This window comes from Carassius auratus, chromosome 6 (assembly GCF_003368295.1).
Source record: "Carassius auratus strain Wakin chromosome 6, ASM336829v1, whole genome shotgun sequence".
In the NCBI taxonomy this organism is placed as follows: domain Eukaryota; kingdom Metazoa; phylum Chordata; class Actinopteri; order Cypriniformes; family Cyprinidae; genus Carassius; species Carassius auratus.
The window spans coordinates 6,114,586-6,140,009 of record NC_039248.1 but is presented as its reverse complement, the minus strand read 5'-3'; the positions used below and the strand labels follow the sequence as shown (position 1 = coordinate 6,140,009).

At 38.9% G+C, this 25,424-nt stretch overlaps 1 protein-coding gene across 3 annotated transcripts in view; it reads left to right on the top strand.

Annotated features, from left to right (window-relative positions):
• The first annotated feature begins 4,769 nt into the window (after nt 1–4,769).
• LOC113092594 (sodium channel protein type 2 subunit alpha-like) overlaps nt 4,770–25,424 on the top strand; it is a 35,411-nt gene continuing 14,756 nt past the window's right edge. Inside the window, exons 1-16 of one of the 3 annotated variants that reach the window (XM_026258246.1) lie at nt 4,770–5,126; nt 10,498–10,820; nt 11,005–11,123; nt 13,670–13,759; nt 14,246–14,374; nt 14,597–14,688; nt 16,554–16,784; nt 17,137–17,200; nt 17,471–17,612; nt 18,041–18,247; nt 20,860–21,135; nt 22,276–22,614; nt 22,704–22,833; nt 23,440–23,678; nt 23,910–24,083; nt 24,368–24,724. In XM_026258246.1, the coding sequence (XP_026114031.1) occupies nt 10,551–10,820; nt 11,005–11,123; nt 13,670–13,759; nt 14,246–14,374; nt 14,597–14,688; nt 16,554–16,784; nt 17,137–17,200; nt 17,471–17,612; nt 18,041–18,247; nt 20,860–21,135; nt 22,276–22,614; nt 22,704–22,833; nt 23,440–23,678; nt 23,910–24,083; nt 24,368–24,724 (2,859 nt within the window). In that variant the 5' untranslated portion in view covers nt 4,770–5,126; nt 10,498–10,550. Of the gene's footprint in view, nt 5,127–5,151; nt 6,323–10,497; nt 10,821–11,004; nt 11,124–13,669; nt 13,760–14,245; nt 14,375–14,596; nt 14,689–14,884; nt 14,977–16,553; nt 16,785–17,136; nt 17,201–17,470; nt 17,613–18,040; nt 18,248–20,859; nt 21,136–22,275; nt 22,615–22,703; nt 22,834–23,439; nt 23,679–23,909; nt 24,084–24,367; nt 24,725–25,424 lie in introns of those variants that run through there. The other 2 variants (XM_026258257.1, XM_026258265.1) reach the window with 2 other exon arrangements.

The following is a 25,424-nucleotide window of genomic DNA, read 5'->3' as shown; positions in this document are numbered from 1 at the left end:
GTTCTGGATTAATTGTAAAGGATTGATAGAACTGGCTGGAAGATCTGTCAAGAGAGCATTGCAATAGTCAAGAACTTGGACGAGGAGTTGTGAAGCATGCTCCTAAAGAAAGGGCCTGCCCTGATCTTGATGTTGAATAAAGCAAATCTGCAGGACAGGGCTGGCTTTTTAAACGTTTAACGTTCATCTAAATGTCTATTTCTTAAATAAATCCATCGTTTGTCCAGGCGACTGTGTCTGAGGAACGCAGGACCCTTTCGCTGAACGTAGCCCAGGCTGTTTATCGGGTTATTCATCCGGTCTGCAGGGTAAACACTTCTGTCATAGCCAGCTGGTCCATTGATATTTTACCCGTATTCTGTTCGCTCGGCGGGCTGATGATCTTTCAGTACGCCCTATGCCTCGATGACAACCCGCGGGCGAGAGCGCTTAATGAGGGAAGCTCAGTGAATGTCAAAACCAGCGCGATGCGTCATGCATCACCACGAGCCCTGCGGAGGCGCGATGCGCTGGAACACAACAGCCGCTGTAACGCAGTAAATCACTGATCTGTTCTGAGTGTGTATTTTTAAGAAAGTGCACTCATCCATACTAAACATGTAATAAACAATCGAAGAGAACGCGCAAAGTTTCTTAGTAATTAATGAACTCAGCTCCGTGTGATAGTGAAGGTGTCGTTAGAAACGCCGCCCTGTCGCCAGCAGAGGGCGCACACGCTTTGTTTGGAGCAGCGCGCCTCTCCCATGCCTCAGGTGCAGTGCTAGCCATCAGCCTCTTTCAAGCATGGATAAGGATTATTCATTTTGACCATGTCTGGATAATTTGAGAAACGAACGGCCTCAATCCCTATACAATAACACGATAGTATTTACTGAACTTGTACAGTCCTGGTCTGCTTTCCCCCGATAACAGTGTCTCTTAGCGTGCTACGAAGACTCTATAGGTACACCTTAACTAGGGGTATGCCTTTCCTAGGAGTGTTCCCCGAACTATACCTTAGGAGGCTGCTTAAGGTAAACATTTTTATGTGTGATGTTATTAGGTGCTGTTCATGGCGGTGGTGCTGAATGGTCGCTGTGATTTTGCCAAGACATGTTCCTGGATCTTTTGATGATCCTGGATCAACATTATTGTCCAAAAATATAGATTTAAGCCAATCACTACCCATAAACCTAACCCTACCCATAATTTATTCCTAAAATCATGGAAATGATAGCTGATTAACAAGGGTGTGGAAGCAACTTACCCTGATTGTAAGCCTAAAACAGATATTTCCTGAAAAGTTATATCTCAGTTGTGATTGGTTGACTGGAATGTTGTTCCAGGAACAACAAGGATGTTGATCCAGGAACATGTTGTACTTGGTGAAGTCACGCTCACCGGTGCTGAATAGGTTGATATTGTTGGCTCGGGAATCAATTGTACAGCATTTACAGGAGATCCTTCACTGCGTTACAGAGTGGGTAAAGTGAAGTGATGAAGTGAAATATAAATTTGATAATATTAGAAATCATCAGGGTTCACTGCATTTATAAAATAATCCAAACTGCAAACTAAATGCAACCTTGTATGTCACACACACACACACACACACACACATATATATATATATATATACACTCACTGGCCACTTTATTAGGTGCACCTTGCTAGTACCGGGTTGGACCCCCTTTTGCCTTCAGAACTGCCATAATTCTTCATGACATAGATTGAACAAGGTGTTAGAAAAATTCCTCAGATATTTTGTTCCATACTGACATGATAGCATCACGCAGTTGCTGCAGATTTGTCGGCTGTGCACACATGATGCGAATCTCCGTTCCACCACATCCCAAAGCTGATCTATTGGACTGAGATCTGGTGACTGTGGAGGCCATTTAAATAAAGTAAATTGAACTCATTGTCATGTTCAAGAAACCAGTCTGAGATTATTTGAGCTTTGTGACATGGTGCATTATCCTGCTGGAAGTATATTGTCAAATTTTGGTGAGCCTGTGCAAATTGTAGCCTCCGTTGAGCTGACAGGAGCAGCACCTGGTGTGGTCTTCTGCTGCTGTAGCCCATCTGCTTCAGGGTTCGACATGTTGTGCGTTCAGAGATGGTAGTCTGTATATCTTGGTAGTAACAAGTAATTATTTGAGTTACTGTTGCCTTTCTATCATCTCTAACCAGTCTGCCCATTCTCTGACCCCACCTCTAACATCAACAAGGCATTTTCTTCCATACAACTATGGATATTTTCTCTTTTTCAGACCATTCTATGTAAACCCTGTGTGTGAAAATCCCAGTAGATATATACTCAGACCAGCCCGTCTGGCACTAACAACCATTCCACGTTCAAAGTCACTTAAATTCCCTTTCTTCCCTATTCTGATGCTCAGTTTGAACTTCAGCAAATCGTCTTCACCACGCCTAAGTGTATTGAGTTGCTGCCATGTGATTGACTGATTAGCAATTTGTGTTACCAAGCAATTAAACAGGTGTAACTAATAAAGTAGAAGTTGAGTATATGTGTGTGTGTGTGTGTGTGTGTGTGTGTGTGTTTGTGTGTGTGCGTGTGCGTTTAAGTTTGCAAGTGTGCAAAACTATTCTACCTTAACCAGGTACATTAACTGGGTGTTTGGCTTCGCTTGCTTTTGTCATTTATATTATCATGTCCATATATATTATGAAGGCCTGGTCGAGTGCTGATGGGTTGGAGATGGGGATAAGTGTCCTGTCCACCTGGCCAATTACTCACGGAACACCCGCAATGGCATGGAAGCCTTGATGTGCCCCCATCACTTTGTGCCTGGTGAATATAATATAATATAATTGGTGGCATGATGGAGCAGAATGTGATCAGTGAATGCATCACCCCACCGAGGTCTTGCTCAGCCAATATCCATCCCCAACCACCTCCAGAAAACTCCCCACAGCATAAAAATGGAGAGCTGCCAGCAGCTCAGTTTCGGGGCTTTAAGTAGCTCCGTCAAGTTTATCTCAACAAAGTTGGACCAACAAGATGTAAAAGCTGCTGAATTTGCTACCATGGCAGGCAAAATTTTTGTAGAATAGTTTCTTTTGACATGGTAACTATTCTGACACTATTATGAAAGCAAAGCACATACACTAACAGGCTCTGCAGATGCAGACGTCTTTGATTTAGGACAACTATTCACTGTCTCGCTTCCATGGTTTGACTAAACTCCCCATCATATTCATTCCCTTTAAATAGACTCCTAATTATGTGCTGCCTAATAGTTTGCCAGCCGATGTGCCTTTGTATATTTTAATGGAAAAACTAACAACCATCAGTAATGACAGTTTTTATTCTTTGCATAAAAAACGCTTCAATTAAATGAATACTAATTGTTTACAACTTTAGAATTGTAATATTTCTTTAGTTCTGCACTTTTTCTTGCCACAGAATTAATATTGTGTTGACTGAAATGTGAAGAAGCATTTTGCAAAGTGGTGGCCACTAGCAGAAATGAACTGTGAACGGTGAAAAGGTGTAGCTAAGAGTGGTCCAGACTAACCTTCCGAATAAATGACTTACAGATATAGGTATATTTAACTAAGAAAGTTTTGGGAAACACATATTAATGTCAAGGTATAACTTACGAACGACATAGAGTTAAGAAGTTTTCGGGAAACGCAGCAATCGATGTTCGAAAGTAAAATACAGTCCTATATGCAAAGAAACAGGCTTGAAATAATTTTTATCCCATTTAATCTTTTTTTAAACTGTTTGTCCACAGATAGAACATAGACTTTCCTTCTGTGGTGAATACAAATGTGTTAAATTTTTTATGGTTTATTTAGGGTAATTTGTTCTATAGTTTATTCTTCCCAGTTCTTCCCTTTATCACTTATTTGCATGAAAACATTGGACACAATGTTGTTGGCCAATTTACAAAATAAATTGTAAAACAGTAACAGATGATATAACTTTAGATATAGAAGGTTTAATGTAGCCTAAATGTTAAGTATAAAATTAAATCTTGGTTTTCATTGTGCTGGTCTTGAAAGGCATGTGTTATTAACTAAATATTAATATTAACAATAGCATTTTAACTAACAATTCAAACAAAATGTTAAAAAAAATAACATCTGAAAAGTTGTTATATCTTTTTAAAATTACTGTTAATTAAAGTATTGGACATTTCTGTTGACATTTCAAGCAAAGAAACACAGGAAAGTCCAGAGCTAGTTATCAAACTTTTAATGCAGATAATATTTCCCAGGAAATGTTTATCAATACTTAAGTCAATTTTAAGTATAGATGTACATTTTTGCATAGGCACATCAAAAGGTTACAAAAAGCTATTGAGCATTATTCTGACCTGACTAATTCAAGACTTTTTTTTTTTTTTTTTTTTTTTACAGTGCACTCAAACCACCTTAATCTTTTGTGACAACATGCCATACCCTGCTATTTAAATGCCCTATTATACCCTTTTGAAATGTAAATAGTTAAACCAATGTGAACAATAAAGTAATTTCTGGAGGAACAATAATGTGAAAGATAATATGCAAAAATGCTATGTACGTTCAAAACACATTTTAGTTTGGAGCAAAAACTATTAGGCCTACTCTAGAAAGTTTTTAACTTTTTAACAAAATAATAATTGTTAGAGTAATAGCTTAATTTCTTCTAATTAAAATTATTATTTTTTTCTCAAAAAAAACTGTGAATTAACCATTGATGCCACAGATACTAGCCTACCTGTAAAATGCCTATGACGTAACCAATTTAAAAAAAAGAAGAAGAAGATGAAGAAGCTTGACAAAAGTTGACATTTCTTCACAGTGAAACTGCGTCTAACCTCGGTGTTTTCTTAACGGTGGTCGGCCGGGGCCTCACGTGCGGGTCTGGAGTCGAGTCGTGAGGCTCGCGCACGCGTCACTCCCACCACCCAAGCCACCGATAACCGGAAGCGACTATCATCCGTGATATTTGGGGAGACAAACGACAGCTGAGAGCACCTTTCACTGGATAAAAACATCGCCGTGTCTTCTCCATCTGTTTGACAACAATCGTTTTTAAGTGGGAGAAAAACACAATAGGCGGAACTAACGATAAAAACGAAGTTATTGGAAATTACCGTCATCCAGGTTCGAGCCTGACAGGCATTGCTATGGTGAGTAAAATATCAATTCAGAAACGTCTAGAAAGGCCTGGCAAAAGAAAATCACGTTTTTGGTTTATAATCCCTCATATGCTATTACGACCGAAAAGATCGTGAAAATAGTGTTGTAACACTGATAGCCAATACATAGGCCTATATATTTATCTCAAAATAAGTATTTGTTTGTGAAAAGACAGCTGGGTGATTAGGCATGTCCTTTAGGAAAATAAAGAATATGATGATGCATTAATTTAAAGGTCATCCTCTGGCTGCTCAACATCAAACCGAATGGGATTATGATCAATTGACGGGAAACAAAATAATTGATCGTATCTATATAAAAATCACGGAGGCTGAGACATACGTTTGCACAGTAATTCGGATCATCCAGGCACTTATAACGAGTTTAAACGGGATTTGGATCGCTGGCATTATCGCTTTTATACATATAAGGGATTTTACAAGGGATTAGTGAATATAAAAAAACTGGACAGATGTTTGGGTTTCTCTCCGCTTGTTGCCTATGGAGATGATGATGGTGGTGCTGAATTTGGCTGATCTATCAAAATTAGGGAGATGCTGTTTGAACGAAGGACTGGGGTCGACTGTTTTAAGGTTAACAGAACGACAACTCTTGTTTTGAGGACGTCCCAATATTTCCACATAGCATGTTAATTATATTGATAATGGTTGTCATTGAAAAGAGCAATCGCGACCCCTTCCTTCCCTCACATTTCCACACCCACCCACCGTCGCACACTGTCGGTACACGAGAAGGGGTTGAAAAACACAATCCGAGGACGCCAAAACGTGCCAATTTGTGGTGTTAATGCTACCCTTTATGCCTCTAAAACTAATTTACGTTGGAGACATTTTTGGTCATTGAAAAAAAAGGCACGCCCAGAGACGTTTTCTCTGTCGCCTAGACACCGTTTAACCCTTTGGGTGGGTTTCTCGTTACGTGGAATTACATAAATCTCGGTTCTCCAGTCGGTGTAGTCACTGGTGAAAATGTAGAGCTGTTGTAGCCTCGGGCGGTGTTTATTTTTTGACATAAAGCTCTAGATATGGCCGTGTAAATGGTGTCATATACGGAGTTGGTTGCGGTTTGGGTGGACCTCGAGCCTGCGGATTGGAAATAGCCGGAGACATCAACATGGCGACAGCTGCTTCGCCCCTGCGCTCGAGATGAATCCTCATCTATAAAGGTAGGACCTTCAAAATCACCTTGGGCTTCTGTCGCCACACAGTGCCTAACATAACAATCGTGATAAACATCATCCGTCGACTGGAATCATGTATTTGGATCTTAAGAGGTCCTCGGATATATTACTTGTTGAAACGGTACTTATAAGAAAACGCCAAAATTAACATTGGTCCATTTTGAACGTTGTCTTGGGCTGTTGTTTACAGTGTGCATTCTTTAATAGTATTGTTGTTATACTACATAATAATATAAATCAATAAGTGAAATCCTAAGGAACAACATGTACCTACTGAAAACTTATTTATGAATTATGAATTTCTGTATTTATGTTAATATCCTTTCATTGTTAATTGCTGTTATTTAATTCACTGAATCATTCGTGTTAAACACGTAAGCGCCAATGTGTCTGAAAAACTGGCATTAAGAATAACACGCGAATGTGACGCGCTGGAGGAAGCGCGTGGCGGATGACCTGAGCTGAGCCCAGGCAGAAGCGCGCGCACCTGTGTTTCAGCACCATGGAGAGCAGCTGTTGCGAATCCCTGTTATCCACGACGGAGCAGAACGATTCTAACGTTGGGTTGAGGAAAATGTATAAATTCTTGATTAGAAAACAGCCACAGCTTTGTTAGGAAATGTCAAGTTTTGAGATTAGATGCTTTGTGAATGTAAAGTGTCACTTCCTCCACATCTGCCAGAAATCATCTTTAAAACGCATATAGTGTCTGAATATGTATGCATGACTGTTTGACAGTTGAGGGAAAGGTTTGATGGCAAATTCTGGCACATTTTGGATGCGTAGAGTTGGCCTGGAATATTTTAATCTACCTTCCTGAGTGACATACTGTCAGGATGTTTCAGTATCATAGGAACATGAAGTAGCATGCAGGATCCACGAAAGTGACATGTTTTGTTCTGATGTGTGTGCTAGTTTAGAATTTTTTTGATCAAGTCTGAAAGATACACATTTTCTTCATGGTAATGGCAGTATATCTGAACTATCTGAAATATCTGCAAGCGTTATCATGGTACTGGAGGAAGCATTTGTCTGATTTTTGACAGCTCATTAAAATGGTGAGTAGTAGCAACCCTGATTTTACCCAGGAGTACCAACTGTATATTTAAATTGTGCCAGTGCCCCCCACCTCCTCTCAGAGGTTTGGTTTGACCCTGGAGAAAGGTGTGCATTAGGGCAGGGCTGGGAGTAATGGCACCCCAGAGGCTTGGCTCATTTTTGGAGGGGGTTGAATAAGTCGATCAGTGGATGAGTACGTGGATGGATGGATGCATGGATGAGGGAGTTGTTTTTTTTACCTATGATGTCCTCAGAGGGAACAGGCTGAACAGACTGGGTGGTGGCACAGAGAGACAGCTCACAGTGCTCACTCACAGACCCACATGCACACAAACAATTGCTTGCTGAATATTAGTCACAGTTGCACACTGAAATGTAGCCCAAAGCAGACCAGGGCACCCAGGAAGATTTTGTCTATAAGACCTTGTTAGCAGGAGCTCTGCATAGAAAAACTGCACTTTTCAGTTTAATGTAACTCAAACTTGGTCATTGCACCAAGAAATTGAGTCTTAAAAGAAACCTGTAGATCACCCAAAAATTTAAGTCTGGTAAAAAAAAAAAAAAATTGATCACCCTCACGCCATCCAAGATTCTGATGAGTTTGTTTCATCATCAGAAAAGATTAGGAAAATTTGAGCATCCTACGATCCATCTACCTAGGATCCTCTACAGTGAATGGGTGCCGAATGAGAGTTGAAACAGCTGATAAAAATCCACACTTCTCCAGTCCATCATTTATCTTCTAGTGATTTGAAAAGCTGTGAGTTTGTAATAAAAAAACATATATGTCATTAAGAATGAAAACATTTGCTTCCAGCTAAAGTAGTAATAGTCGTAATATTGCTGATACGTAATCAGATAAAAAGTATTTTTGTCTGAATCAGGAGAGAAATTTGCATAGACCAAGCAGCGAAAATGGTCCAAAACAGCTGTAAAGAAATATATCAGTGAAGTGAGAAGATAATGAGATGGACTTTTTCACTGGATGAAGAGTTATTCTCAGTGGAGGAAGCATTCTTAAGAATCATTATGCATGTCATTGTGGAGCTTTGGCCAGAACACCTCAATAATGAAGTTTTGTTTTATTAGATAAACACACAGCCTTTCACTTTATAAGATGGTAATTGATGGGCTGGAGTCATGGTGATTGCTTATGGATTGCAATGTTTTTTTATCAGCTGTTTGAACTCTAATTCTGATGGCACCCATTTACTGCAGAGAATCCACTGGTGAGCAAGTGATGTAATGCTAAATTTCTCCAAATCTGTTCTGATAAAAAAACACCTTTGGTGGCCTAAGGGTAAGTACATTTTCAGCATGTTTTGGGGTTATTTACACATATACAGTGTTCCTGTAGCTCAATTGGTAGAGCGTTGCGCTATCAACACAAGGTTGGGGGTTCAATTCCCTGGGAACACATGACAGGTAAAAATTGATAGCCTGAATGCACTGTAAGTCGCGTCTGCTAAATGCATGAATTTAATTTTAATATCAATATATCTTCTTAAGCATTGATTTATTTTATTTTATTTTTGATAAGATTCCATAATGTAATTTTCATGCAGTTTTCAAGGATGTCTTTCCAAAATCTGCAACATTTTTTTCATCGCTGCTTTTCGAATTGGTAGTTATTTGTGGAAAAGGAAAGAGTGAATAACAGATTTTATTTGGTCACAGTCTCAGTTTTGAAAATGTTTTCATCTTCATTCATTAAAGGCGGTCATGATCTGCAGGATCCAGTGAGTTTAAAAGATACTACTTATTACAGTAAGTTAAAAAAGAGACTACTGATTTTTCAGTTTGCTTGGTGTAACTACTATTATGCCTTTCCAGTTGGATGAGGACTAAGGTTTTGCATCGTGGGTGGTTTGGAGCAGTGTCAACTGTTGTTTGTGTAAAAAGAAATCCTAGTTCTAGAAAATCCTAGAAACGAAAACTGAATTTTGGATTCAAGCGAGTTCTGTGAAACAGAGTGTGTTACACAGCAAATAAATAAATGAACATAAAATATTGATTTGACTTGAAATTATGTGAGAGAAAAAAAAAGCAATGTAGGAAATTAGTCAGTTATACCATTAGACCATTAGAATTCTGTGATTGACCAATCAGAATCCAGTATCACATACTGTCATTTAATAAAATACACTAATGTTTAGAGGTTTGGGTTGGTAAGATTTTGTAATGTGTTTGAAAATAAAAACAGTGAATTTGTGAAATATTAATACAATTTTAAATATTTTTTATTAATATATTCCTTTGATGGAAAAGCTGACTTTTAGCAGACCAGTCTTCAGTGTCAAATCATGATCCTTCAGAAATCATTCTAATATGCAGATTTGGTGCCATTTAACCTTATTATCAGCACTGAAAACAGTTGTGCTACCCAATAAACTGATAATTATTTAGAAAATATATCCGAATTGATTTTTTTTAACAATTTAAAAGTTTTTAAAGTTTTTAAGTAATTTTTATTGTCATTTTGTAAGTATTGACCACAGTCTACAAAGTATGAGCATTTTAATATTCACACTCATCTTTTTCCCTCCCTCATGCTTTCTTCATCTCTATATCTCTTTCTCCCCCCCCCCCCCATGTCTTACATAAACATCTCTATTCTTTGAGACTCTGAATCTTGAAGAAGATGGGGGATTCATAGGGGTCATGGAGCCCCTGGGAATGTAACTGATTTGCTCTGAGTACATGCCCAGTTTGGTGCTCACAGCTCTGGCCACAGCACAGGGCAGCGCGCCAGACTGGCTATTTATGCCTGGTGACCCACAGGCATTGCTGCTCTACTGTAACATACAGAGCTGGTACAACCACCCAGTTATGTAAACACACACATACATACATACACAAGCTGCATCTAATGGCAGTGCATGGATATTAACAGCCTCTTTATTGGTAATGATTAGAATATGAAATCTTCTCCCAAGTCTCCACTGTGACGCTGATCGTCATGTAAATAAACTGACAGTGGTTATTTCATCTTTTAAATTGCCACAGATTGACTCAATTCATACAAATGAATGACTTCCACTTTAATGATCAATCTGCTATCGCAGCCACTGTGCACTGAATGTGTGATTTCCTTCCTTCAGCTCCCAGAGTGAGCGGAGATTAGCTGGTGCAGCTACCAGAGCAGGATGTCAATATGGCTGCTCAGCTGCTCGTTCCACCCGGACCTGACAGCTTCCGGCCCTTCTTGCCCGAGTCTCTCGCTGCTATCGAGAGCCGCATCGCAGAGGAGGCGGCAAAACGGCCCAAAGGCGAGAGACGGCCTGATGATGATGATGAAAATGGGCCCAAACCCAACAGCGATTTGGAAGCAGGAAAATCCCTGCCCTTTATCTACGGAGACCTTCCATCCGAATTTGTGTCCGTCCCGCTGGAGGACCTGGACACCTACTACAGCAACCAAAAAGTATGTGTGAGAAGATTTTAAAATGGAAGCTTGTTATTTGCGTTTAGATGGCCAGCAGGACTTCAGTCTGGTGTTATAATGTGTATCATTCTCTGTAGTTACATAACACCTCGTGAAACAGATTGAAAATATATTGTCGCAGATTGTGTGCACTGTAACCACAATTTTTTTTTCTCTGCTTCAGACCTTTATAGTATTGAATCGTGGGAAGGCTATATTCCGCTTTAATGCTACACCGGCTTTGTATATTTTGAGCCCCTTCAATCCACTGAGGAGAATCTCCATCAAGGTCCTGGTGCATTCATATCCTTTTTCAGCTGAATGGATGTACGTAAGCATCTAAACAACATATAGACTAGTCTCCAGACTTTTCACTTGCAACATACATTCTTGTCTACTTCATCTTATTTTGATAGAACTTTTAGACAGGACCCAACATCTGACAATCTGACCAACATACACTGAACAAAATTATAAATGCAACACTTATTTTTTGCCCCCTTTTTTCATGAGCTGAACTCAAAGATCTAAGACTTTTTCTATGTACACAAAAAGCCTATTTCTTTAAAAAATTGTTCACAAATCTGTCATAAGCCCTATTCGGACAGTAATTGTTTCTCAGGGAGACATAAGTGATTTTCACCATTTACAGGGGCTAGTCGATTTAATTGGCATCCGAATCCATAATTATAACTATAGACTGCCTTTTTAAACAGGATATTTAAATAATCAAATAATAAATAGAATTATATATGATGAAATATGCTTGGAATAATAAGAATAAATTTTGCATGATAAGTATTTTAAATGCTTTTTACACAATACGATTTTATTTACAGCAGACAATTATGTGACTGGTCACGTGAGCAGCGCGTTCTCAGGTTCGTAGGATCACAGAACTCACTCCTCCTCTGTGAATAGATCGCAATCCGAATCCATGAGTTTGTGGCATATCAAGATACTGATTAGACAGCATGATTATTGCACAGGTGTGCCATTTCACTCCAAAGGCGTTTCAGAGAATTTGGGAGTACATCCAACTGGCGTCACAACCGCAGACCACGAGTAACCACACCAGCCCAGGACCTCCACTTCCAGCATCTTCACCTCCAAGATCATCTGAGACCAAACACCCGACAGCTGATGCAACAATCAGTTTGCATAACCAAAGAATTTCTGCACAAACTGTCAGAAACCGTCTCAGGGAAGCTCATCTGCATGCTCGTCATCCTCATCGGGGTCTCAACCTGACCGCAGTTCGTCGTCGTAACAGACTTGAGTGAGCAAATGCTCACATTCAGTGACGTCTGGCATTTTTATGAGAGGTGTTCCCTTCATGGATGAATCCCGGTTTTCACTGTACAGTGCAGATGGCAGACGGTGTATATGGCGTTGTCTGGGTGAGTGATTTGCTGATATCAACGTTGTGGATTGAGTGGCCCCTGATGGTGGTGGGGTTATGGTATGGGCAGGCATATGTTATGGACAACGAACACAGGTGCATTTAATTGATAGAATTTTGAATGCACAGAGATACCGTGACGAGATCCTGTGGCCCATTGTTGTGCCATTCATCCACGATCATCACCTCATGTTGCAGCATGATCATGCACGGCCCCATTTTGCAAGGATTTGTTCACAATTCCTGGAAGCTGAAAACATCCCATTCTTGCATGGCCAGCATACTCACCGGACATGTCACCCACTGAGCATGTTTGGGATTCTCTGGATCTGTGTATACGACAGCATGTTCCAGTTCCTTCCAATATCCAGCAACTTCACACAGCCATTGAAGAGGAGCGGACCAACACTCCACAGGCCACAATCAATAACCTGATCAACTCTATACAAAGGAGATGTGTTGCACTTCGTGAGGAAAATGGTGGTCACAACAGATATTGACTGGTTTTCAGACCCCCCAATACAGTAAAACTGCACATTTTATAGTGAGCTTTTATTGCGGCCAGCCTAAGGCACACCTGTGCAATAATCATGCTGTCCAATCAGCATCTTGATATGCCACGCCTGTGAGGTGGATGGATTATCTCGAGGAGCAAAGGAGAAGTGCTCACTAACACAGATTTAGACAGATTTGTGAATGATATTTGAGAGAAATAGGCCTTTTGTGTACATAGAAAAAGTCTTAGATCTTTAAGATCAGCTTATGAAGAATGTGGGCAGTCTTGAGTTTATAATTTTGTTCAGTGTACATACTGTATAACGTTCAAAAGTTTGGGTCCTAAGATGTTGATGAAAAATGTCTCTGATCGAAAAAACAGTAGTGGAGTTGTAGTATTGTAAAATATAATTACAATTTAAAATAGATGTATAAAAAAAAATATGTTTCAGGTGTTTTTTGTTTAACTATTTTAATTATGGAATTTATTCCTGTGATGGCAAAGCTGGATTTTCAGAAGCCATTACTCGTGACATAATCTTTCAGAAATCATTGTAATATTCTGATTTGGTGCATATTATTGATGTTTAAAAAAAGTTTTGCTTCTTAATATTTTTTTAGATTCTGTTTTTTTCTTCAGTATTCCTTAATGAATAAAAAGTTTCAAATATTTTTTTTTATAAAATGCAATTTGTAAGTTGAATTGTTTGCTGCGAGGTTCCTCAAAAATCTTTTTTAATATCTTGCAAATATTTGAAGCTACTGTACACACCTGGCAAATGTTTGGTAAATCCAATAATTATTCCTTCCTCTTATGCATTGATAATATAAAGACAATTACCTTAGGTGTGCTGTCTGAGGCTGAACTAGACATTAGGTGTAGCTGGGTGAGTGTACATGCAATATTTGTGTGTATTTGTGTCTTTGTGTATTTTCCTTGACTGCTGCTCACAATGTTCAGTTTTGTGATCATGTGCACAATCTTGACCAACTGCGCCTTCATGACCCTCAGCAATCCCCCTGACTGGGCCAAGAATGTGGAGTAAGTCACATCATTAACACAGCTGTGCATAATTTTACAGTTTAATCTTTTGACAAATTTGTCTTCCGGGACAATGAACTAAACATATTGATGATTTTGTCCAAAAAAGTAATCTGTACATTGTTTCCTCTCCCCCTTATTTATATATTTACATAATAGCTGTAACTGACTAACAAAACTGAGTAGAAAGTTTTTTTTTTGGGACTTTTAAAATTAGAAAATTAGAAATGTATAAATAATTTAATAAATAAAATCCTTATTTGGAAATTCTTTCTAATTATTTTTTATTATTATTATTAGTATTATTATATTTTTATTTAACTTCAGCCCATCAGCATTCCTTGCCCTGACTTTTTTTCTTTCTCATTAAGAAGTTTGTCAGCACAGCAAATAAGATAACATATTACATAGGATCTTTAACACTTCATTATTTCAATTTCATACAATGTAATTGTTTTTGGTGAAGTTTTGTTTGTGTGCATTCAGGTACACGTTCACAGGGATCTACACCTTCGAGTCCCTGATTAAGATCCTGGCAAGGGGCTTCTGTGTGGGGAAGTTCACTTTCCTGCGAGACCCCTGGAACTGGCTGGACTTTAGTGTCATTATGATGGCGTGAGTATCTCTGAAGACAGCTGCTTCTCATGCTTTTTATTCCGTATTAAAACATAAGAAAAAGGAGACCGTGCACTGTTTTTCCTGCACTGTTAATGAGAGTGTGCTCAGATAGTTTTGGACACATTGATGAAGGAAAGCTGGTGAATTCATGTTGGTTGCGGTTGTGTGCGTCTGAGTGAGTGTGTGCGTGCACTTGTAACTCTTTATTTGATTCTACAGGTATGTAACTGAGTTTGTAAACCTAGGCAATGTGTCAGCTCTCCGCACTTTCAGAGTGCTCAGAGCTTTGAAAACTATCTCAGTCATCCCAGGTAAGGGATGTGTGTGCGCGCGTGTGTGTATAGACGTGCGCATGCGTGTGCGCGTAAACACGGGTGTCAGTCAGGTGTGTGTCTCTGTGTGACGTTTCCCTCTGCTACCCTGTCCTGTCCTAACATGCGTGTGTGTGTGTGTTTGTGCGTGTGTGCGTGTGTGTGTGTGTGCGCCCCTCCCCTCCCCTCCCTACAGATATGTAACAGAATTTGTGGATCTGGGCAATGTCTCAGCACTGAGAACCTTCAGGGTTTTACGAGCACTCAAAACTATATCAGTGATTCCAGGTGAGGGCTAGCTCACAGGCTGCCTCTCTCTCCATCTGAGCTCTTGCTCACTCCATCCCCTCCTCCGCTGGCCTTTCTCTCTCATTCTGTCACTCCCAGCGGTCAAAGAAAGCAGGAATCCACTCGGGCGTAAAAAACGGGATTCCAGGCTTTTAAAATCACATTCTGTAGTTTTCCTTATATCCCTTCTGCCGGGCTCTGCTCTGTTATTTCCCAAAGACCATCACTCCTTGGGAAAGGTCTCCCATCATGCCTTGGGAAATAGACAACTGGGCATTTTTGAGTTGTGTTGTTTTTTTTTTTTGTTTATTTGCATGAGACATTGCTGAAGCCTATAGCCTGAGATAGAGAACTTGAGACCCTCTACTCTTCTCTTCTCCTCTGTCTGCTGTTTGAGTTATATGTGCATGCGCACCGTCGGCCGTGCCCATTGTTTGCCTGCTGTGTGTGTGTGTGTGTGTGTGTGAAGTGCACACACACACATGCAAGCAGAGGCAACACTCACACTCACAGTCTTACACTGCATGATTGAATGTTGTTTACACGCAATTTCACAAACATTTATTCAACTATCATGCACACTAATATTTAAAACCATGTTTTAATCCTCAAAAGCTTTTGATTTTTGCTTTCTTTTTACTACTAATTTATTAAATCTATGCAGAATGTTTTCTAAATTTGTAGTGTTATTCTATATGTATTATAATAAAAGGATTGAAGTAACTATATTTGTTAAAATTATAATTAAATTATAATTAATATTTGTCAGATTATATGGAATAGTTCAGCCATTTTTTTCTCTCATTCATACTCATTATTCCAAACTAAACCTGTATGCCGTTTTCAAAGATAGTTTTTGTAAAGAACAGATCAGAAATTAAGTATTAATTTAAATATACACTTCAGTTTTTCAAGATGACACTAAATTAACTCTCTTTTTCTGTTGTCACATAAAGCTGTCAGTAGGTTCGAAATGTAGTGCACCAGTTGTATAGGATATTTTATGGTGCTTTAAGGGTGTTTTTTTGTTTTTGGAGCTTGACAGCTGTGCTCCCGATGAACTGTCACTGTGTAGAATAGCGCTGTGTCAATTTCCTTTTTGTGTTTAACAGAAACAAATAACAACATACAGGTTTGGAATGGCATGAGGGTGAATAAATAATGAGTTTCTGGGTGCACCTTTCCTGCAATAAAAAATAAATAAATCATCAGGATGACAGAAAGAGTAACACTTTAATAATAAGGTGCATTAGGTATTATGAACTAACAATTAACAATTTATTTAGATTCATGGTCATTTATTAAATGCACTATTGTTCATTGTTATTCATGTTTGTGATCATGTAAAAATACACAAAATATCTATAAATTTAGCAGTAAACACATTTATATTAGCCTAAATGTTGTACAACTTAATATCATTATACAGTACATAATGATAATGTATTAGACCTTATTCTAAAGTGTTACCATAACAGCCTGTCCATATCAATGTAGCTGTATTGACCATACTCATATTATGTTTGAGTTGATGTGTGCATCGGGAGTGTTTTTGACCACCGTTGCGTGTTCCTCAGGGCTGAAGACTATCGTTGGCGCCCTGATCCAGTCGGTGAAGAAGCTGTCAGATGTGATGATCCTGACTGTGTTCTGTCTGAGTGTGTTTGCTCTGATCGGACTGCAGCTCTTCATGGGAAACCTGCGGCAGAAGTGTGTGAAGATTCCAGACTTCAATTTCACTGAAAACCTGACTGCCACGCTGAACTACAGCACCGCCATTAACTGGACAGAGTACATTAGTGATGAGAGTAAGTGAAGAATCGGTGCTTCTCATTCTATGTGTGTGTGTGTGTGTGTGTGTGTGTGTTATTGAGATGCTCGTTGACACTACATGTCCTTGAGGATGTGAGGAATGCTCCACTGGCCCAAGAAAAATGAGTCATCTAGTTCTCAAAGCACACTTCTGTTTGTGTGTGTGGATGTGTGTTGCCTGACAGTGAGTCTGGTTTAAAGGCTAGCCTTTTTTAGACGAATGCACTTCCTTCAAGCTGTAGGATTCCGGGCTAGAAACATACATTACATCTTTGTGTGTATATATTTATTAGCTTTGTATCTTTATATTGTTTCTTGACATTTATCTTGTGCCTTTCCCCATTTTAGGCAATTATTATTTCCTCCCAGGCCGCAGAGACCCTTTGTTATGTGGAAATTCAAGTGATGCAGGGTGAATATGTTCTTTTAGATTTTAATATAGGTAGATTATATGTTGTAATATAAAGAACATTATTTTTTTCTTCAATTAAAATATTGCAGCTTGACTTAATCTAATTTTTTTTTTTAGATAACTATAACTTAATTTTAAGACTTATTGTGCCCCCCCCCCCCCCCCTCTTGGTTGAGAACCACTGATATGATGTCCCTTGTTGAGCTAAATTGCTTAATTTTTTTCACTTTATATACTGACAATATATTTTCATGTTCCTTGGAATAACAGGCAGTGTCCAGAGGGCTTTTCGTGTATAAAAGCAGGTCGTAATCCTGACTACGGCTACACAAGCTTTGACACATTCAGCTGGGCCTTCCTCTCACTCTTCAGACTCATGACACAAGACTTCTGGGAAAACCTCTACCAACAGGTACAGCCCTGACATCAGCTTACCATCCATCTGGTCTCGATATCCTCCTGTAGACATGAAAAGACCCTGTATCCTTCTACAATGTCTAGGCCATTTATTTCTTATGAACATTATACCACACATTTGTTTCTTGAAGCTCCAGCACAATAGCAAAACAAATTTAATTTAATAACAGTTGTGAGCTAATTGAATGCAATGGGATAAAAGGCAGTTGGCACAAAATAATGACAAAATTAATCCACATGGGCTGAAATAAAAGCATGGTGAGTATGGTCAAAAAGTTTAATGTCATACGCAAAAAAATAGGAGTTGACCCTTCGCTGGAGTTTGATTGACAGGCGATCTGACCAATCATAATGCTGAATCTTTTTTCCTAAAAAGCAGTTTTGTAACATTTTGTTTGTGTATGTGTGTTCCGTCTCTCGCAGACCCTGCGTGCAGCTGGAAAGCCCTATATGATCTTCTTTGTTCTTGTGATTTTCCTGGGCTCCTTCTATCTGGTGAATCTCATCCTTGCCGTGGTGGCCATGGCATATGATGAGCAGAACCAGGCTACCATAGAAGAGGCTCAACAGAAAGAGGAAGAGTTTCAAGCCATGCTAGAGCAGCTAAAGAGACAGCAGGAAGAGGCACAGGTAGCAAACACACATAGACACGCTCATACTAGCATGTCAAAATAGACAAACAGAGCTGGGTAGTAAATGATTACATGTAATCTCAATTACGTAATCAGATTCCAAAAATTAAGTACTTGTAATTAAATTAAATACAATTTAAAACACTTGAACACTTGCTTTTGATTGAACTGCTTTTTAGTTTTAATAATCAATTTATTTGTAATGAACACACTAAAGTGTCATGCCATGGACTGTCTGCATGTGTTTTTCTCCTCACATGCCCCTGTGACCCAGTCTCTCCTATGTGTGATGGTCTCATTTGGTTCAGATGTGTCTCCTTAATTACCTATTTTAGTTCTGTATTTAAAGGGTTGTCTGCCCTATGTTCACTTGTCCGGTGTTAAACATCTTGATGTGCTACGTGTGTCTTCAGCCTGCCCTGTGTTTCTCTCCGTTTGTATTATTAAAGTCTGTCGTTTTGATTGATGATTGAGGGATGATTATCCCTCGTATCTGCATTCCTTGCTCCTTTCTGTAGCAATCGTGACAGAACACCGGACCGACAAAAAGTTTATTGGTGTTTTCCCCAACCACCACCTCCACCCTTTTTATTCTCCCTAATTCCTCTTTTTCATCTTGTAAAGGTGATGCTTTTTTAAAGATCATTATGTTGTGTATTTGGCTTAACAGAATATGTTGGAATGCTTTAATGTTTAAAAAACATTAAACATCATTTTCTACAAAGTTTCTCTTTCCGACAAGCGCAGTCTGCTCTGATTGGCCAACTGACCCAGTACTTTGTGATTGGCCGAACACCGCAAGCACTCGTCAGAAATGTAATGGCCCTTTCCATAATCTAGAGCTTCATCTTTCAAAATAAATGTAAAGACAGTTAATAATGTCCTTAGTTTTACCATCAATTCAAGCCCAAAAGGGGAACAGAGTGGCATGACAGACAGTGATGAAGCTCTTATGTGTTTGCAGTACACAAGCCACTGACAGTTAAGACAGCTGTCTCTCTCTCTTTCCACACACGTGATGCGTGAAATTCCTCATTTGAATAGCAGATACTTAAACTAATAACAAAACATACTTCCAGTAGATGATTCAGAGGCGCCAGATTGTCGTAGCAAACTCAGAATTACCTCCTTTCCTAGGTTCACGAAACGGTCGTCCATAAAATGCGTTCCTGTTCTGTTCTATTTAGATTCCTAAATGCATCTACTTTCAGAAAGCCAAATAAACTTATTTTGCTTTCACCTACTGTAGATACACACAGCATCTCCCTGACATAACTGCTTTAACACTAACTGCGGTTAATGAACCCACGCCTTCTTTCTTTGTGGTATTACACAAATATTTCCACATAGTGATGCAGTGTGTTTGAATGAGCCGTTTTAGGGGGGCGTGACAAAGTCTTAACTTTGATAAAGAATATCTCTTTGGATTTGAGACTTTAGTCTTTGCAACTTTATAGATCTTCTTTATACACCAAGAGCTTGTAACACTCCAAAGAAAAAGGATCATATGAAATGTGATTCCCAAGAAATCACATCATATGACCACTTTAAATGTTCCATTCTAAAGTAGCCTACTGCGTATATACAATCAGAAAGGCTTCAGAAAGACATTTCACACGGAAATCAGTGATTAGTCAGAAATCTACACAGCATTTAACCACAAGATTATCCTATTGAAATCAATGTTATAAACAAGTTAGGGCTAAATTAACCTAAAAGTAATCAAAAAGAAGCTTAAAATGAGTAATGATTTGCGTTACAATTTTGGGGAATTTGGAACCAGTAACTAACTACAATTTCTAAGTAATCTACCCAGCTCTATGCACAAACATATGTTCACTTGCACAGCCAATTTGAACCTATTTTTATTTTGATCATCATGTTGTTCTCCTTCCCTGATCTTGCATCTCTTCATCTGCCTTCGTCATCTTTTAAGTTTTTCAGCTCCACACTTGCTGTGGATAACACTGCCCTGTCGCCATGGAAACCAACAGATAATGAGAGCAAGTGAGGGAGTGTCCTTTCTCCCTAGTAAACATGAAGAAGAGAGAAACAAGAGGAAGACAGAAAGCGAGAGAATCACAGAAAAAGACGAAAAGAGCAAGATGTAGATTAACTCCAAGATGGCGACTATGCATTTTGAATGGTGATAGATAGATAGATAGACAGACAGACAGACAGACAGACAGACAGACAGACAGACAGACAGACAGACAGACAGATAGATAGATAGATAGATAGATAGATAGATAGATAGATAGATAGATAGATAGATAGATAGATAGATAGATAGATAGATAGATAGATAGATAGATAGATAGATAAAGCTGTTTACTAGTAATTGGGTTTATTATGTGTGATTCCAAAAGTTAGACCAAAAAGACTTTACGAGTAAAAAAGAAAGCGATTATTGAGAATGAAATAAAGTGCCAAAGGTCAGCAGTGCAATCAATAACTGTAATTTAGTCTGATCGTATAAAGCAATGATTCTTCTTTCTTCAGTGCTCACTGTTTATCTGTCTCTTGTCTGTGCTTTCGGTATGCGAGCTTGAACTAAGTCTACCCCTGGTTGCCCCTGACAACGGAGCTTGTGCTGTGATTGGTTGGCAGGTTGCGGCGGCAGCAGCAACAGAGAGTGGGGAGTACAGCGGGAGGGGGGGCTTGTCTGAGGAAAGCTCCTCCGGGGGGTCCAGACTCAGCTCCAAGAGCGCTAAAGAGCGAAGGAACAGGAGGAAGAAAAGAAAACAAAGGGAAGAAGAAGAAAAAGCCAATCAGGAAAAGTTCCATAAGTCCGCTTCAGAGGACAGCATTAGACGGCCTGGATTTCGATTCTCCATCGATGCCAACCGACTCTCGTATGAGAAGAAGTGTTCAACTCCTAATCAGGTGACTACTTCTTTTTTGTGGAATTATGGGAAATGTAGTTAAGTAGATAAGCCTATCTATTCTAATCAACTATATTGTTACGAAGGTTGGGTGGGTGGAATGCTAATTGACTCAAGAAGTGTGATAGGGAGACAAAATATTAGCTCATTAAAATGTTCAGATATGCACGGAGGATTACAGTGCTAAAGGTGGCACAGATGCATTACACAGATGCCTCAGAAGTAATCCAAATGTGAATGTGGTTGAGATGTGGGTTAATTTAATTCTAGCAAATCTGAGTCCACTAGAAATATAATGTGGTGTGTGGGTTATGGCATTAAGAGTTATGACATGTGGATTAACATTAATCTCCAACAGCATTATGCACAAAATAGACCAAATCGCATATCCGGTTTTGAAATATATCATAATATGAGCACATTACATAACAAACGTAAACTAGAGAGAAGGGCCCACCTTTTGATGTCATGACAAACACAATTAAATGTAGTTATTACAAATCAAATTAGTACAAACTTAGAGAAACTTAGAAGACCATGTGATGTTTGTGTTCATGTGTTGATGTATTTTGGAGTTTGGGGTAGGACATATTGCTAATAGACTTCAGTTTATATCACAGACATGAACTCTACTTGGTACTTTTGCTAGTCAGAGGCAGTCTTTTTGGAAACCTTTTGACCCTGCCATACCAATTGTATTAAATTCAGCAGGAACAGCATTGTTAATATTGTTTACACACATATATATAGTAGTCAACATTTGAAGTAGATCAAAACAGTTCATCAGAGTTGTCCTAAGGCAAAAATGCATTTTGGTTGTAGGACAACTTTGATGAAAGACTGATTTTTGAACTTTGAATAGTTTATGTGTGTGTGTGTACATACATTAGATTAAAATAAGATTCATATATGATTATATAAATATGTCTCTTGCATAGATTATTCAAGTTTTCTGTGCAGTACTAGTGTTGTAAAGCATGTTATTCACCTTTAGAGTTTAGAGTGATAAATCATTTAATTATTAATCTAGTAATACTAGGACTGGAATAACAAATACAAATTTGTTCTGTGTGCTGGCTATCGGACACATAAACAGGTAATCTGTTTATTTTACATTTTCTCTGTTTGTATCTCTTTTCAGTCTCTTCTCAGTATTCGTGGATCTCTCTTCTCCCCAAGGAGGAACAGTCGCGCGAGTCTGTTCAGTTTTCGCGGTAGAGCGCGAGACTTTGGCTCAGAGAATGATTTTGCTGATGATGAGCACAGCACGTTTGAGGATAGCGACAGCCGCCGCGGATCGCTTTTCGTACCTCGTTGTGTTGAGAGACGAAGTTCCACTGTCAGTCACTGCAGCCTCGCTCCCAGAATTATGCTCCCAGCCAACGGGAAAATGCACTGCACTGTCGATTGCAATGGAGTGGTCTCCCTGGTGGGTGGGACGTCTGTGCCAACATCACCAATTGGACGTTTGTTACCTGAGGTAGAGTAATTGAAGTGCATAAGGAAATTAAATCTTGTTATGTTAACAGTAATATGCTCAATCCTCAAGATGCATTTTTTTCTTTCTAGGGCACGACCACTGAGTCTGAGGCACGCAAAAAACGTTCAGGATCACACCAGCCATCTGATTATCTGGATGAGACAGTAGCCAGAAAAAGAGCTCTCAGTGTGGCCAGCATTTTGACAAACACTATGGAAGGTCTGAGACACGCTGACCTTACACAAGCACACAAATGTGTTAAAATCACATAGGATAAAACCATTTTGACATTTTTCCATAATAGTTTCAGTCTGTTCTCTATGATTTCTAAGATAATAAAGAAAATCAAGTAATATTCTTTCATTTTTAGCCCCATTTCGATTTATAAATAAATTTTGCTTTTTTTTGACATAGTTTCTTTTATTTACTGATAAAAGTAAATTATCAGTAATTTGATCAATTGTGTCTTGAGTATTAAATGAGTGACATATATGTAAAAGGGTTTGTTTTAGATGCAGTCAGTATGTTCATATTATATATTCCATTGTAAATCTAATCATTTAAAAAGTACAATTTCCCTTTGATTAGCTATGAAAATGAAGATCACCCTCACACACACTCACACTCATTTACTGACCTTTAAAAACTGACTTTAAGTCACATAGTGGCTGACACTGCTGACATTCCAGTGCAATTATTTCTGAATGCCTCGAATGCACTCAACTTAATTTTTTTTTTGCAATGCAACCTTGACGTGAAAGCTATTTGAAAGCCATAGTTTTTAACATTTAATGGATCTAAACTGCAAATGGTTTCTGTTCATAGAGCTTGAGGAATCGCGGCAGAAGTGCCCTCCATGCTGGTACAAGTTTGCCAACAGCTTCCTGATCTGGGACTGCTGTCCAGCCTGGTTGAAGGTGAAGGAGATTATGAACATGGTGGTGATGGACCCGTTTGTAGACCTGGCCATAACCATCTGCATTGTTCTCAACACACTCTTCATGGCTATGGAGCACTACCCTATGACAGAAAGGTTCAACCATGTGCTGTCAGTTGGGAACCTGGTGAGCTCTCAATGACAGATTCCAATTATTATAATAGAGTATTTTTTGATTGATTTGGTTCATTTAAATCAACATAAAAACAGTACAACAAATACAAACCTACTGAATTACTTAATAGTAATTACACTACTAAGTTCAATCAAACTTTTATGATGCATTAAAATCTTTGTTTAAACATTGAGAATGCAGGTTTAACAGTGTGCTGGTTTGTTCCTGTTGCGCACTGTGCAGGTATTCACAGGGATCTTCACAGCAGAAATGTGTCTGAAGTTAATTGCTCTAGACCCATATTACTATTTCCAAGAAGGCTGGAATATCTTTGACGGCATCATCGTGAGCCTGAGTCTCATGGAACTGGGCCTGGCCAATGTTGAGGGACTTTCTGTGTTGCGGTCCTTTAGATTGGTGAGCAAATCTCTTCTCTTGTATAATGGGGATTCAAATGTTTAAGACCACTAGTGAAAATGCTTCTGTTTTGCTTTTTCCCAGTTTAATGCTGTTATTTTCATTATAAATTGTAATGAACAGAACAATTTGAGTACAATTCATGACAACAGCACTTGAGCTTAATGTACTCTATATGCTTGTGCAAGCTTTGGACTGCATGGCTGATGCCTTTTCAGAAACCCAAATTTTCATACATCAAAACATCTATTTTCCAACATTTCCTGTCTCATTCTCTCTCTTAGTTAAGAGTCTTTAAGCTGGCAAAGTCTTGGCCCACCCTGAACATGCTGATAAAGATCATTGGTAACTCAGTTGGTGCTTTGGGAAATCTAACCCTCGTCCTTGCCATCATCGTCTTCATCTTCGCTGTGGTGGGAATGCAGCTGTTTGGAAAGAGCTACCGTGAGTGTGTCTGCAAGATCTCAGCTGACTGTGTGTTGCCGCGGTGGCACATGGACGATTTCTTCCACTCCTTCCTGATTGTGTTCCGAGTGCTTTGCGGTGAATGGATCGAAACCATGTGGGACTGCATGGAAGTGGCGGGACAGACAATGTGTCTCATCGTCTTCATGATGGTCATGGTCATTGGGAATCTGGTGGTAAGATCTATCATGCCACACATGCCAGACATCTGGAAGATAGGCTTTCCCTTCTACTTTCTTCCTGTCTTTCTTTTTATTCCTCTTATGTTCTTATTCTTCTGCAATTTTACACTTTCTGCACTGATAGATGGGAGTCTGTCAATGGGATGTGCTACTGGATTAAAATATTTGTTGGTCCTGCAACAACATTCAAATACTGTAAACTGATCAGATTTTGAGTTTAAAGTAAGGGTAACGTTGAGTTTAAGGTAAAGTGTCCATCTGATTTTTGGTATGTACTGTAATAGTTAAGGTTTGGGGAAAGGACTGTTTGTTTGACAGAATGTTGATCCAGAAACACTTTCCTACTTTGCAACTTCAGTCATTTGATGTACTTGTTTAGATAGTTTAGACACTTTAGATATTTTAGACACTTATGGAATAAATTAACAAATATCATTAGTGCACATGTGAATGTTCTGTTCTACAATGACGGTAAGCAATAATATTTACTTTTGCATGATGCTGGATTTGTGCTCCTCAGCATTAAGCCCAAGACCAAGAGCAAAATAGAACTGATTCACCTTCATTGACATTTCCTATTTTCCTCCAAAAAAAAAGAAAAAAAAAGGCAATTGGAAATTATAATTTGCATAAGGGAAATTAAGCTTATTTTAGTACCATTAAGAATTTTTTTTTTTACCATGTTGCCTGGTTT